This window comes from Ovis aries, chromosome 3 (assembly GCF_016772045.2).
Source record: "Ovis aries strain OAR_USU_Benz2616 breed Rambouillet chromosome 3, ARS-UI_Ramb_v3.0, whole genome shotgun sequence".
Taxonomy (NCBI): Eukaryota; Metazoa; Chordata; class Mammalia; order Artiodactyla; family Bovidae; genus Ovis; species Ovis aries.
The window spans coordinates 44,220,376-44,234,225 of NC_056056.1; the positions used below are offsets into that span (position 1 = coordinate 44,220,376).

General features: G+C 43.0%; 1 protein-coding gene across 1 annotated transcript; it reads right to left on the reverse strand.

The window, feature by feature from the left end:
• Positions 1-1,536: 1,536 nt before the first annotated feature.
• On the reverse strand, positions 1,537-4,495 carry LOC101115106 (large ribosomal subunit protein uL23-like). The gene has a single exon (XM_042245993.2). The coding sequence runs from the start codon at positions 4,485-4,487 to the stop codon at positions 4,011-4,013; it is 477 nt and encodes a 158-aa protein (XP_042101927.1). The 5' UTR covers positions 4,488-4,495; the 3' UTR covers positions 1,537-4,010.
• Between the last annotated feature and the right edge of the window lie 9,355 nt (positions 4,496-13,850).

Below are 13,850 nucleotides of genomic sequence, written 5' to 3' on the forward strand. Positions count from 1 at the left end.
ACTAGATAGATGGCAGTTCATTCCCTGTATGGGATAACAGAAGAGCAGGTTTATAGGGAAGAGCAGGAAGATGAATGTGATTTGAGATCACTGTTAACTATCCATGATGCTATTCTGTTGGCACTTAAATGTATGAGTGTGAAACCCAAAGTAAAATCCACCTTGAAGATACGAATTCAGAAATCATCAGCCTTAGGTCTTACAAGTGACTGAGACATCCCAAGAAGTTGTGAACCATTCAGGTGGAACAGTGAGATGAAGCGGTAGAGTGGGAGAAGAGAAACCCATAGCAAAAAGAGATGTCAGAGGGAAAATATAGAAAACTAGAAGAGACCAACGATGTGGAAGTCAAGAGAAGAGAATGTGGTTATAAAGGGCTGGTTTACAGTGTCATGTTGTTCAGTTATTAAGTTGTGTCTGACTCTGCGACCCCATGGACTGTAGCCTGCCGGGCTCCCCTGTCCATGGGATTTCCCAGGCAAGAATACTGAAGTCGGGTGTCATGCCTTCCTCCAGAGGACCTTCCCGACCCAGGAATTGAACCCACATCTCCTGCATTGGCAGGTGAATTCTTAACCACTGAGCCACCAGGAAAGCCATTACTGAGGAGCAAGTAAGTCAAGGGCTGAGAACTATGCACTGGCTTTAGCTACAAGGAAGGTGTTTGTGACTTTGACAACTGCATTTTCATAGAGTGAGAGAACAGAAGCCATTCTCCAGAAGTCTGAGGAAACCTTGAGGGTGAAGCAGTAGAGACCTGGAAAAGTCAAATAGCTTGGTTATGGAGGGGAGGAGTTGGAAAAGGAGAAGCAAGGGAGGGAAGAGAGGAAGTAGGAAACGGGAGAAGTGTGAATGGGAGAGGAGGCGAGGGGAGAAAACGACAGAGACACAAGGGTGAAGGAAAGATTTATGTGTTTGCATATTAGAGCTACTTGGTCCCATCACTTCATGGGAAATAGATGGGGAAACAGTGGAAACAGTGGCAGACTTTATTTTTTGGGGCTCCAAAATCACTGCAGATGGTGATTGCAGCCATGAAATTAAAAGATGCTTACTCCTTGGAAGGAAAGTTATGAGCAACCTAGATAGCATATTCAAAAGCAGAGACATTACTTTGCCAACAAAGGTCTGTCTAGTCAAGGCTATGGTTTTTCCAGTAGTCATGTATGGATGTGAGAGTTGGACTGTGAAGAAAGCTGAGCCCCGAAGAATTGATACTTTTGAACTGTGGTGTTGGAGAAGACTCTTGTGAGTCCCTTGAACTGCAAGGAGATCAACCCTGGGATTTCTTTGGAAGGACTGATGCTGATGCTGAAACTCCAGTACTATGGCCACCTCATGCGAAGAGTTGACTCATTGAAAAAGACTCTGATGCTGGGAGGGATTGGGTGTGGGAGGAGAAGGGGACGACCGAGGATGAGATGGCTGGATGGCATCACGGACTTGATGGATGTGAGTCTGAGTGAACTCTGGGAGTTGGTGATGGACAGGGAGGCCTGGCGTGCTGTGATTCATGGGGTTGCAAAGAGTCGGACACGACTGAGCGAATGAACTGAACTGAACTGAACTGAACTGAAGGATGTTTGAAGGCTGAAAGGAAGGAGCCGGTGGAGGATGGAAGGTAATGGATAGAGTGTAGGATGTAGGAAATTGGATCCATAGCAAATGGAAAGAATTAGCCTGAGACAAGCTAATTTCATTGTAACTGAAGGAAAGGGAAGAAAAAAATGGTGTGGATATAAACAATATTCAATTCAGTTCAGTTGCTCAGTCGTGTCCAACTCTTTGCGACCCCATGGACTGCAGCATGCCAGGCTTCCCTGTCCATCACCAACTCCCGGAGCTTGCCCAAACTGGTGTCCACTGAGTCGGTGATGCCATCCAACCATCTCATCCTCTGTCGTCTCCTTCTCCTGCCCTCAATCTTTCCCAGCATCAGGGTCTGTTCTGATGAGTCAGTTCTTCACATCAGGTGGCCAAAGTATTGGAGCTTCAGCATCAGTCCTTCCAATGATAAATAATGTTGGAGGTAGGCAATTGACAGAAGTTCTATCTAATGATTTCTTACATCTTCCTTCTGAAATGAGAGAGGAAAGTGGGAGAAGGAAGAATGGAAATTGGAGGAGCATGAATGAGGTTTGAAGTAGCTACTGGAGAGAATAGAGACACTGCTGGGCAGCACTAAGGACCAAGTAAGGGTATAGAATATACTAGATATTAGCAGCAATCTGCTTAGTCATGTGACTTGACCATCAGCATTTGAACCCCCAAAATTGCTCTGGGGAGAAAGTTAGATGGATCTGATACTGTTATGTAGTTATGTTGGTTCCAAGTGACAGGAAACCCAAATAACAGTTTCTTAAGCATAAAAGAGGGCTTCCCAGGTGGCGCTAGTGGTAAGAACCCACCTGCCAATGCAGGAGATATAAGAGATGCAGGTTCAATCCAAGGATAGGGAAGGTCCCCTGGAGAAGAGCATAGCAACCCACCCACTACAGCATTCTTGCTTGGAGAACCCCATGGGAGAGGAGCCTGGCAGGCTACAGTCCATAGCGTTGGAAAGACCTGGACATGACTGAAGTGACTTGGTATGCACACAAGCATGAAAGAAGTTGATTACCCTCTTATGTAAAAATCCAGGTAGACCAATGTGTCAAGAGTCAAAATTCCTTTGATCTCCTTACTTTGCCATCCTCAGCATTTAGCTTCCCTGTCGTGGTCTAATGTGGTTCCTCCATGTCCATCCATTTCGTGTGCATTGCAGCCAGCAGGACGAAAGGAAGGCCCAGAAGGGCATATGCCACTTCTACCTAAATCCATTGACCACAGCTTGGTCACACGTCACATCTAGCTGCAAGGAGGATGAAAATTTTAGCCTCTCTCATGGATGACCATGTGACCTGTTACATTTTAAATTAAACAATTTGAGCCCAGACCTTGGGAGATACCAAGACTTGCTGGGTTTATCTGGGTAGGCACAATAGAACGGAGCTAGGAAGTAAATGATGCTGTCAAGAGGAATTTAAGGAGACAGAAGGGAGCCAATCAAGATAAGGGAGGAACTCAGTGATCCGGTTGTTTTGGTTCAGGTATCTATTCACCCTAGTGTGACTTCTGTACTTTAAAGGAAAATAAACTCCCAGGTTCAGGGGGATGTGCCCTCGTTCTGAAGCCAGTATTTCTTGACAGGGACACTATTGGCATTTGGGGCAGGCCAGTTCTTCATTGTACAGAGCTGTCCTGTACTTTGCAAGACAGTAAAAGCTCCTGACTCCCACCCACTAAATGCCAGTGACCTCCTAGTCATAACATGCCTCAATAATCTGAAGGAGGTGTTACCACTCACAGTTGAGAACAACTGATATAAATTAATCATGGTAATCCCGTCTGCCTTGCTGCTGTGACTGGCTCAAGAGTGGACAGTTTTTTTAACCTTTTTTTAAAAAAATTGTTTTTTTGAAGTTTAGTTGATTTACAACTTTGTGTTAGTTTCTGCTGTACAGCAAAGTGGTTCAGTTGTACATATATATGAACATTCTTTTTCCTATTTTTCCATTATGGTTTATCATAGGATATTGAATATAGTCCCCTGTGCTATACAGTCAGAACTTTTTGTTTATCCATTCTATGTATAATAGTGTGCATCTGCTAATCTCAAACTCCCAATCCATTTCTCCCACATCCCCACAAGAGAACCTTTTGAGGTGATGTATCTTGATTGGGTGGTGGCTACAGGGACATACATGTTTGTCATAACCCCATCGGACTGCACATTTACTAGGGATGCAGTTATTGTTTGCAACTTATGCCCCTTTCCTGGCCTTTTCCAGCTTCTAGAGCTGCCCTCCTGTGTTCCTTAGCTCATGGCCTCTTCATCCATCTTCAAAGTCAGCAGCTAGTATCTTGCTTAAACCCACTATTGTCATCTTCTATCTCAAATCTATGTCTACCTCCCTTTTTTTTTTAATAGTGAAAACTTTTATATTTGAAATTAGCCAGCTGGACTCAGTTTAGATGATCGCAATTTTGTTGGCAACATCCAAAGCATCATAGTCAGGAGCCAGTCGAACATACGCCTTCTTCTCTCCATCAGGCCTGATCAGAGTATTGACCTTGGCCACGTCAATGTCATAGAGCTTCTTCACAGCCTGTTTGATTTGGTGTTTGTTGGCCTTGACATCCACAATGAACACCAGTGTGTTGTTGTCTTCTATTTTCTTCATGGCTGACTCGGTGGTGAGGGGGAATTTGATGATAGCATAGTGGTCAAGTTTGTTTCTCCTAGGGGTGCTCTTCCAAGGATATTTGGGCTGCCTCCTGAGCCGCAGTGTTTTGGGCCGCCGGAAGGTGGGTGACGTCCAGATCGTCTTTTTCTTGTGGCTGTGGATACCTTTCAACACTGCTTTCTTGGCCTTCAAAGCTTTTGCTTTGGCTTCAGCGTTAGGAGGGGCAGGGGCTTCCTTCTTTGCCTTCAGCGCCATCTTCATGAAAAGGCTACCTCCCTATTTTTTTAATTAATTATTTTTAGATGAAACAAAGATGAGTATTTTTAATGCTAAAACATACAATTCACGAAGATGATAGACATCGTAAATCACTGGACACCTAACAACCTAATTTAGACCTTAGTGCATTAGCGCATGGCAGTCTCCTAGTCACCATGGTTGGTTCATTCTATTCCAGTTCACAGAATGTTAAGACTTTTGTTTGATGCTTATAGACTCACTTCCTCTCAGCTCCTCTGGACATAATGACATTTGTAGGCCCAATTGCTGCTAACATCCAGCCCATAACTGCTAGGGGAATCAGTCCTAGAATGAAGCTGATGTTGAGGGTGGTACAGGAGAGACAGAAAGAAACAGAGGCCTTAGTAATTCGGAGAAGGAAATGGCAACCCACTCCAGTGTTCTTGCCTGGAGAATCCCAGGGATGGGGGAGCCTGGTGGGCTGCCATCTGTGGGGTCGCACAGAGTCGGACACGACTGAAGCGACTTAGTAGTAGTAGTAATTCTGAAATGCAACCAACTCAAGGCCTTTTCCACAGCTGATGTTCAGTCCCTTGAGTCAGAAAATACCCTTATTGTTCAAATTGGTTAGACTTGAGTTACCTGTTACTTGCAAGTGAAAATACATTAATAGAAAAGAGAAGCAAAGGAAGATTGGGCCAAGGTAGTAAAAGTCTAGGAAAGTTGTGAATGAGAGTAAAAGATGAGGTAGATGACTGTCTTGAGAAGAAACCAAGGAAAACGGAGAATGGGTACCCTGAGTTTGGCTGGACATAAGATTTTATAAAAATTAATCTCCTGTCTTTTCTTGGACTGGGGGTCAAGGGTAATCAGAACAGCTCTAGCATTGTACTAGGATAACCCAGTGAGGTTTGTATTAACTCTAATGTTTAGAAGAAACTGAAGACTCACCCAAGGCCATGAGTCAGTAGCTGGCAGAGGTAAGTCCTAGTGAGTCTGACTCCAGTACTCAAATCCTTTCCACTGAGTCCCCATTCCTACTTGATGCCAGTCTGAAATAACCAGTTCCAGCCCTCATCAATCCATTCCACACCTCAATCCAGGACGGCAGGCAAAACTGACTGGTCAGTGGGATTGTTTTCCCCCAGACAGTGGATGGTCTGCCTACAGGATGTGCGGTACTGTGTTTGGGGTACGAAAACACAGATGGGTCATGGGCTAGATGGAGGGGCAAGATAGCTTACAAAGACAACACAAGCACAAATGAAAGTAACAACCCCAGGGTGCACCAAGGAGGAGTGGCCCAAAGATTCCTGGTGAGATAAAAAGTACTGACTGTTAATTGTCAAGCACTGAATGTTAGATTCTGTGCATCTACATTTTTTTTCATTTCAAAAGCTTTTATTTTTCCCATTTTACTTTATTTTTTGAATAGTTAATGCTTAAACGTGGTACAAATGCAAAAGTTACAAAAGGTGTACAGTGAAAAATAAATCTCTCTCTTCTCTGTCCCCCAGCTACCGTCTCTGGAGGCAACCAATACTGACAAAATCAATCCCTGCCCTCTCTGCTCCCCACCCCACCCCCATTATAAGCTGAGGTACATAAGCTAAATTGTCTTCATTCAGTAAAGATACCTTCCTAAGGTAGCAGCCTTGTAATGGATACGCTTAATAAATCAGATTTACAAAAATACATATGGTAACTTTATTGTATATCATGACTTCTTGCTAAAAAGCCCCCATTGCTGATGCAGGTGGAAAACACTTGACCTTGCTGATTAAAGAAGCCTCTTTTAGATTTGGGCTTCTCAGGTAGCACTAGTAGTAAGGAACCCACTTGCCAAGGCAGGAGATAAGAGACATGGGTTTGATCCCTGAGCCGGGAAGATGCCCTGGAGGAGGGCATGGCTACCCACTCCAATATTCTTGCTGGGAGAATCCCAAGGACAGAGGAGTCTGGTGGGCTACAGTCCGTAGGGTCACAGAGTCAGACATGAATGAAGTGACTTAGCATGCACACTTTTAGGCTCAAAACAGTCTCTTTTGGGAAATCACTGCACCTTTCAGGGTTTCTCCCTCATCCTAGGGTTCTCCTCTCCCCATTCCCTTTCCCAAATGGTTGCCCAGGTGGAAGGCATGCTACAGGGGAGATACAAGGGAAGAGAGCATGGTGAGGAAATTGTTCTCTCTGGCCTTTGGGCTGTGTTCATTCCAGCTCCTGACAGCCACAGTCTCCACCGTGATCATCAGTGGTAAAGGTCACATACCTTTACCTTCTTGGCCCAAGGCCAGGCCCATTACAGCCCCATTCATCCTTTCAGCCTTCACTGTCCTCCCAGGGGATCTGCTGTAGACTGCACACAGGCCGGGAAACGGGGAGCACTTCTCAAGGCCTCTCATTACCCAACCGTCGCATTTCTTCTTCTCTGTAGTTGGCCCAGTTCCAAAGGGAAAGCCAGCAGCTCTCCTGCCTTAGGGCTCCGGTCACCCCTCATCTGGGGCAACCCTGTGCTCATAACCTCTGACTCTCATAGCTTCCTGCAAGCTGCTTAAACTTTTCTCTTCCAGTCATGGGAAAATGGCTCTGACGTCACATCCTGTGTTTCTTCCTGGCACCGTCTGTGACCTGCTCAGGGGCAGTTCTCCAAGCTCTGCCTCATCTGTGTATACAAACATATTTTTTTTTTTCTTTCAGCAAAGTCTGGCTTTTACAAATCAGAAGCACTTAATTTCAATCTATTGTCTTGCTATGACTTTTTTTCAATCCTATTTTGAAACTCAAAGCTAAATGATGACTTACCCATTCTTGGCTGGGTTCCTTCCTCCCCGTGACTCAAAGCATGTCCTTGACTCACTGGGTGGAGGAGCCATAGAGCCAGGGTTTACTGAGAAAGCAAACACGCTGGGAGAATATCTCACAAATGTTATCTCCATGATATCAGCATAAGGTTCCCAGGGCTGAGGGGAAAGCCAGTGTCAGGGTGGTAAAAGTTACTAAGTTTTCAGTTGCGATTAGGGTACACTAATTTCATACAAAAACTTCATGGTCCTCAAAGTGAGCATAAACAAAACTGAACTCCTGATTCTACCGGTTTCCACCCAGTTAGGCAGTGTGAGCCTGAGTCATTCTGGACTCTTCTCTTTCCTTTGCACTCCGTATATAATTCATCTCCTATTCAGAACCACCAAAGGGAATGGGAGACTTTTTCTAATTGTCACAAAAGCAATGTGTGGGCCAGTAGCGGCCTTGCTGCTGAAACCCTCCTCCCAGCCGCCACCAGCATCTGTCACTGGACCTCTGCCATCGTCTCCTCCCTGGACTCCCCAATTTTGTGTTTGACCTTCTACAATCTATTCTCCACAAAGCCAGACTTTTCTTTTTAAAATATGTTAGATCCTTAATTAAATATAAATCATCACTTCCCAGCTTCCCTGCTTTAAATCCTCCAGTAGCTTCCTATCACTCTTTGACCTGACTCTGCCTTCCTCTTCAGCCTCATCTCCTCTCTTCCAGGCCTTCCCTCTTACTCTGCTCCAGGCCACCTTTCTGGCCTCAAATACACCAGGTTTGTTTCGACCCCAGGTCCTTTGCACTTACTGTTTCTTTGCTTGCAGAGCTCTTCCCTAGACAGTAACACTGTTCCCTCCTTCTCAGCCTTCAGATCTCAATTCAGATGTCACCAAGCAGCTGCATCCCACCTCAGGTACCATTGGCCGTATTACCCTATTTTATCTTCTTCAATAGCCCTCAGTTCCTGAAACAGTAGTATTTGTTTGTTTAAATGTTTATTACCTATCTGCCCTTACTTGGAATGCAACCTCCTTGGACAGGGACTTGGTTTGCCTTCTTCAGCACTGTATTTTTGCATTAAAAAGTGCTTGACACATAATAAACAGTAAATAAGTGTGGACTGAAACCAACTAAGTTCATCCAGTGGGGAAAAGGAGAAAGACAATATTTTTAAACTCAACAAGCATTCATGGATACCTTTTTATTAGTTTACTGTTCAGAAGAAGTTTACCGCTTCTAGTTTCTATGTAAGGGAATCATAAGGTTAATGTAGCTTTCTGATGAGAAACTTGGCTGCAAGACAGAACTAGTGTCTATATTTATGCTGCTGAAAAGCAGCTTTTTCAAATAATCAAGTCAGATCAAAGTATAAATTGTTAGTCTCATACAAAATTTGAATGATTGCATGTGTGTTGCTGTATGCTTAACCTGCTACAGATCACTGCTATTTTAAGGTTCCCTGATTGCTAAAAGTTGTTTACCTGATTCCTTTCTTTTTAAGTGTAGCTGAAGAGGCAGGGCTGATCAGAGGCAAGATGTAAAAAAACAGGCAATATTAGTGGTTTTTCAGGCACACTATAAAACAATTACCCACAACCTTTAGGTATTTCTTGTACTTTCAAAACTAAAAACTAAGCTTACCTTGATATAGGCTAAAATTTGTTTTGAATAACTCATACCCTGGAAAGTCCTGAACAGTTACACAAACAGTGAAGCAGGGACTTTAAAGCTCAGCCCTGAGTGACATGTTTTAGAACAAAGATGCAAGAAAATTAGGTTTCATCTTGCTCATAATAGATGAGGTTAAACATACTTCTCCATTCCTGGTGTCACAGAGTCTGAAATTTCTATCATTAGAGCTTCATTTTTTATCCTGGAGTTCTCTTTTAAAATGCATATATTCCTGGAAATAGACTAATTCATGAAGATATTGAAATTAATAAGGTCCATTTTCCTTTCAGTGGGAGAAGTTATCAGCAAAAGAGCCATGAACATGGAGGAGAGATGTATGGAGAGAGACTAGTAGCCCCAACTCTGGCTTTTCTGAACCTATACTAGGCCCAGTACAGTACAGTACTTATTCAAGTACTTTGGCTAATAATACTGTGGGGAAAATGATTTTAAGAGTGAGTATTGTGATATGAGTTACTTAATCTAAGAAAATGGATTTTTTAAACTTCAAGTGTTGCTATGCAATATGAATTTTGATGAATTTTTTCCAGTTAGGGTCCCAACAGGAAACAGATGGTACAGTTAAATTAGGATAAGTTGAGAAGAGTTTCTTTTCAAAGTGACTATTTGTAAGGGAGTGATGGGATATAATGAAAACTCAAGGGACAGTCTAGGAGCTAGGGGTTAGAAGAAGCAGAGTGGTTGACATCCTTGGGCCTTAAGGCAGAGATTATTAGAATATGGAAATGGAGTATTACTTGGAGCAGACCACAGTAAGAGGAGCAATTACCTTGACCAAGCCAACTAGAGGCAGCCTCACTGGGAAAATGCCAAAGGATGAATACCCTGACCTTCTCTGATCTTCTGCAAGAACTCACCATTGGCCAGACCTAACTGGAAGGCAAAGAGAATACATTCATACAGGGTCAGTCTCCCCTGGCAGAGAAGAAGGGAAAAATGGTGGCGAGTGGATCTCAGGAACAATATAGTGATATTTCCATTCACTTGACAAGAAGCATTGAGAAAGAGCCATCCAACATCCCTTCCTCTTCCTGCAGGCTTTCAGAGTGAAGATGTCTTAAGATGGAGGAGAGGAAAGGATGTGTTCCTAGAGTCAGCTTTGGAATTTTGATTAATATCCAATTTCTGCATCAAGACTGTGTTTATAGCTTAAATTGATAGTCTATGATGCCAGAGTGCCAGAAAATTTAAGAGCCTGCCAGAATTTTCAGTCTAGAGCTGAGAAAGACTCCTCTTTCCCCTTACCACCTGACTTTACATATATGTAAAGGAAGAGTTGGGGCAAAAATAAGTATATAAACTTGCCTTTTTATTAGGTCAGAGAATTGCAGTTATTCAACATACCACTTAAATAATCTTTACCAACTTTCTCACGTTACATATAATGAAACTAAATTCACATGCCCTCTTTCAGCAAGCCAGTGAAGTGAAAGTTGCTCAGTCGTGTCTGACTCTCTGTGATCCCATGGACTATACAGTCCATGGAATTCTCCAGGCCAGAATACTGGAGTTGGTAGCCTTTCCCTTCTCCAGGGGATTTTCCCAACCCAGGGATCGAACCCAGGTCTCCCGCATTGCAGGCAGATTATTTACCAGCTGAGCCACAAGGGAAGCCTATCAGCAGGCCATTTCATGCCCAGATCCAAAGTAGAACTATGAATGGAGACATCTGTTATGTAAGCTATAGGCTTACATAAGCAATTAGCAACGGGACAGATTTCAAACAAGGCCAAAGACATTGACTAGCTATCTTTGCTCTGTCCCTTGATTGCATACATTACCTTTAGACAGCTCAGTGTAAGATGAGTGAGGAAGTCTCCCTAGCCAAGCTAGGCTTCTTGGTTCAGTGAGTGTAACTCTGCTCTGAGGTTTGGATTTTAGATGTGTGATTCAGAAACTTAATTTCATCTGTTCACCCAAGAATAATCAGGCCCTGATGAATCTGTACATGATTGGGGCATGGACTTGGATTATTGTGATATTGAATGGTTTGCCTTGGACATTGAACTGAGATTATTCTGTCATTTTTGATATTGTACCAACTACTGCATTTCAGACTCTTTTGTTGACCATGAGGGCTGCTCCATTTCTTCTAAAGGATTCTTGCCCACAATGATATATATAATGGTCATCTGAATTAAATTTACTCGTTATCATCCAGTTTAGTTCACTGATTCCTAAGATGTCTATATTCAATCTTGTCAGCTCCTACTTGACCACGTCCAATCTCCCTTGAACCATGGACCTAACATTCCAGGTTAAGGAATTACTTTGGGGTGCGCTAAAAATGTAGATCCTTCATATTCTCACCAAGAGAGCCTAATGCAGTAGGTTTAAGGGAGACCCAGACAAAGACGGTTTAGCATTGAAGGCTATTTTTTTCCCCCAGTGACTGATGTCTGCTGTCTGGGAATGAAGTCTCATAAAACCCTAAAAAAAAATCATGGAAGAGAACAAAAAGGGGTAAAATGTCTGATGTCTTCATTGGAAGCAATAATGAAAAAAGAAGTTTAGCAACACAGACTTAGAATTAGTATTGCTCCCTGTGTTGACTATTCCTGAATTTGTTAGAGTTCTCTTAACTCCTTAGTAGTTAATTACACTTTTAGTTAATATCATTTATATTAAGCTTCCCGTGTTCAAATGACTGTGTCATTTAAGGACCACTGCAATGGAATTATATATTAGGGGAGATTGGGCTCAATTCCAAATAGAGCATGGGTAAGTGAGCAGGGATGGAGGAGTCAGTGAATGGAAAATTACTAAGAGGAAAAATCAGGGGTCAGGAGCATTCTGGCTAGAAGACAGACCAGGATGATCAGACATCACCTGGGGGATGGTAGAGGATGAGGAACCTGATAAGATATCCACAGTGATCAGATATCAAGGATGGGGGGTTCCAGTTAACCTGACTTAGCAGGGTTCAGTTCAGTTCAGTTCAGTTCAGTCGCTCAGTCATGTCCGACTCTTTGCGACCCCATGAATTGCAGCTCGCCAGGCCTCCCTGTCCATCACCATCTCCCGGAGTTCACTCAAACTCACGTCCATCGAGTCGGTGATGCCATCCAGCCATCTCATCCTCTGTCATCCCCTTCTCCTCCTGCCCCTAATCCCTTCCAGCATTAGAGTCCTCTCCAATGAATCAACTCTTTGCATGAGGTGGACAAAGTACTGGAGTTTCAGCTTCAGCATCATTCCTTCCAAAGAACACCCAGGACTGATTTCCATTAGAATGGAAAGAAGAAGTTAAATAAGCAGGGTGACAATATACAGCCTTGACATACTCCTTTTCCTATTTGCAACCAGTCTGTTGTTCCATGTCCAGTTCTAACTGTTGCTTCCTGACCTGCATACAGATTTCTCAAGAGGCAGGTCAGGTGGTCTGGTTTTCCCATCTCTTTCAGAATTTTCCACAGTTTATTGTGATCCACACAGTCAAAGGCTTTGGCATAGTCAATAAAGCAGAAATAGACATTTTTCTGGAACTCTCTTGCTTTTTCCATGATCCAGTGGATGTTGGCAATTTGATCTCTGGTTCCTCTGCCTTTTCTAAAACCAGCTTGAACATCAGGGAGTTCACGGTTCACATATTGCTGAAGCCTGGCTTGGAGAATTTTGAACATTACTTTACTAGCATGTGAGATGAGTCCAATTGTGCGGTAGTTTGAGCATTCTTTTGCATTGCCTTTGTTTGGAATTGAAATGAAAACTGACCTTTTCCAGTCCTGTGGCCACTGCTGAGTTTTCCAAATTTGCTGGCATATTGAGTGCAGCACTTTCACAGCATCATCTTTCAGGATTTGAAACAGCTCAACTGGAATTTCATTTTGGTTCTTGCTAAAGATGGATCTCATAAGGAAGTTCAGAGAAGAGATGAGCCTAGGAGAAGGATTAGAAGCCTGGCTAAAGTTTGGTGAAGCAAAGAATCTTTGTCAAAACATTGACAAATGAGCATATCTATGAAACAGAAACAGACTCTCAGACACAGAGAACAGACTTCTGGTTGCCAGGTGGTGGGAGGGTAAGATTGGGAGTTTGGGATTAGCAGATGCTAACTATTATGGATAAATAAACAGCAAGGTTTTATTTTATAGCCCAGGGACCTATATTTAATATCCTGCGATAAAGGGGGTCCAACCAATCCATTCTGAAGGAGATCAGCCCTGGGATTTCTTTGGAAGGAATGATGCCAAAGACTCTGATGCTGGGAGGGATTGGGGGCAGGAGGAGAAGGGGATGATAGACGATGAGATGGCTGGATGGCATCACTGACTTGATGGACATGAGTTTGAGTGAACTCTGGGAGATGGTGATGGACAGGGAGGCCTGGCGTGCTGCGATTCATGGGGTCGCAAAGAGTCAGACACAACTGAGTGACTGAACTGAACTTAACTGAACTGATAATCCATAGTAGAAAAGAATATGAAAAAGCATATATGTGTATGAATAACTGAGTCATTTTGCTGTACAGCAGAAATTAACACAACATTGTAAATCAGCTATACTTCAATAAAAAATTTTTTAAGTTAAAACATAAAAACATTGACAAAGAGTGAAAATAGCCATTGCTCACAAGTAGAAACCCAAATAGTTAAGAAGAGAAGTTCCACATCACCAGTAAACAGAGAAATGCACATTAAGACTTTTTAAGACACCACCTTACACACAGATTTGTAAAAATTAGAAAGTCAGACAATGCTTTGGCAGTCTTGGCAAAAATGTGAGAATCCAAGGACCCTCATTGCTGCTGGTAGGCTTGTGAATAGATACAGATATTCTAGAGAGCACTTTTAACAGTATTTAATTGTGTGTGTGTGTGTGTGTGTGCTTGCCAATACAGCTTGTGACTCAGAAGTTCCTCTCCACACAAGTTCATAAAGACATGTGTGTAAAGACGTT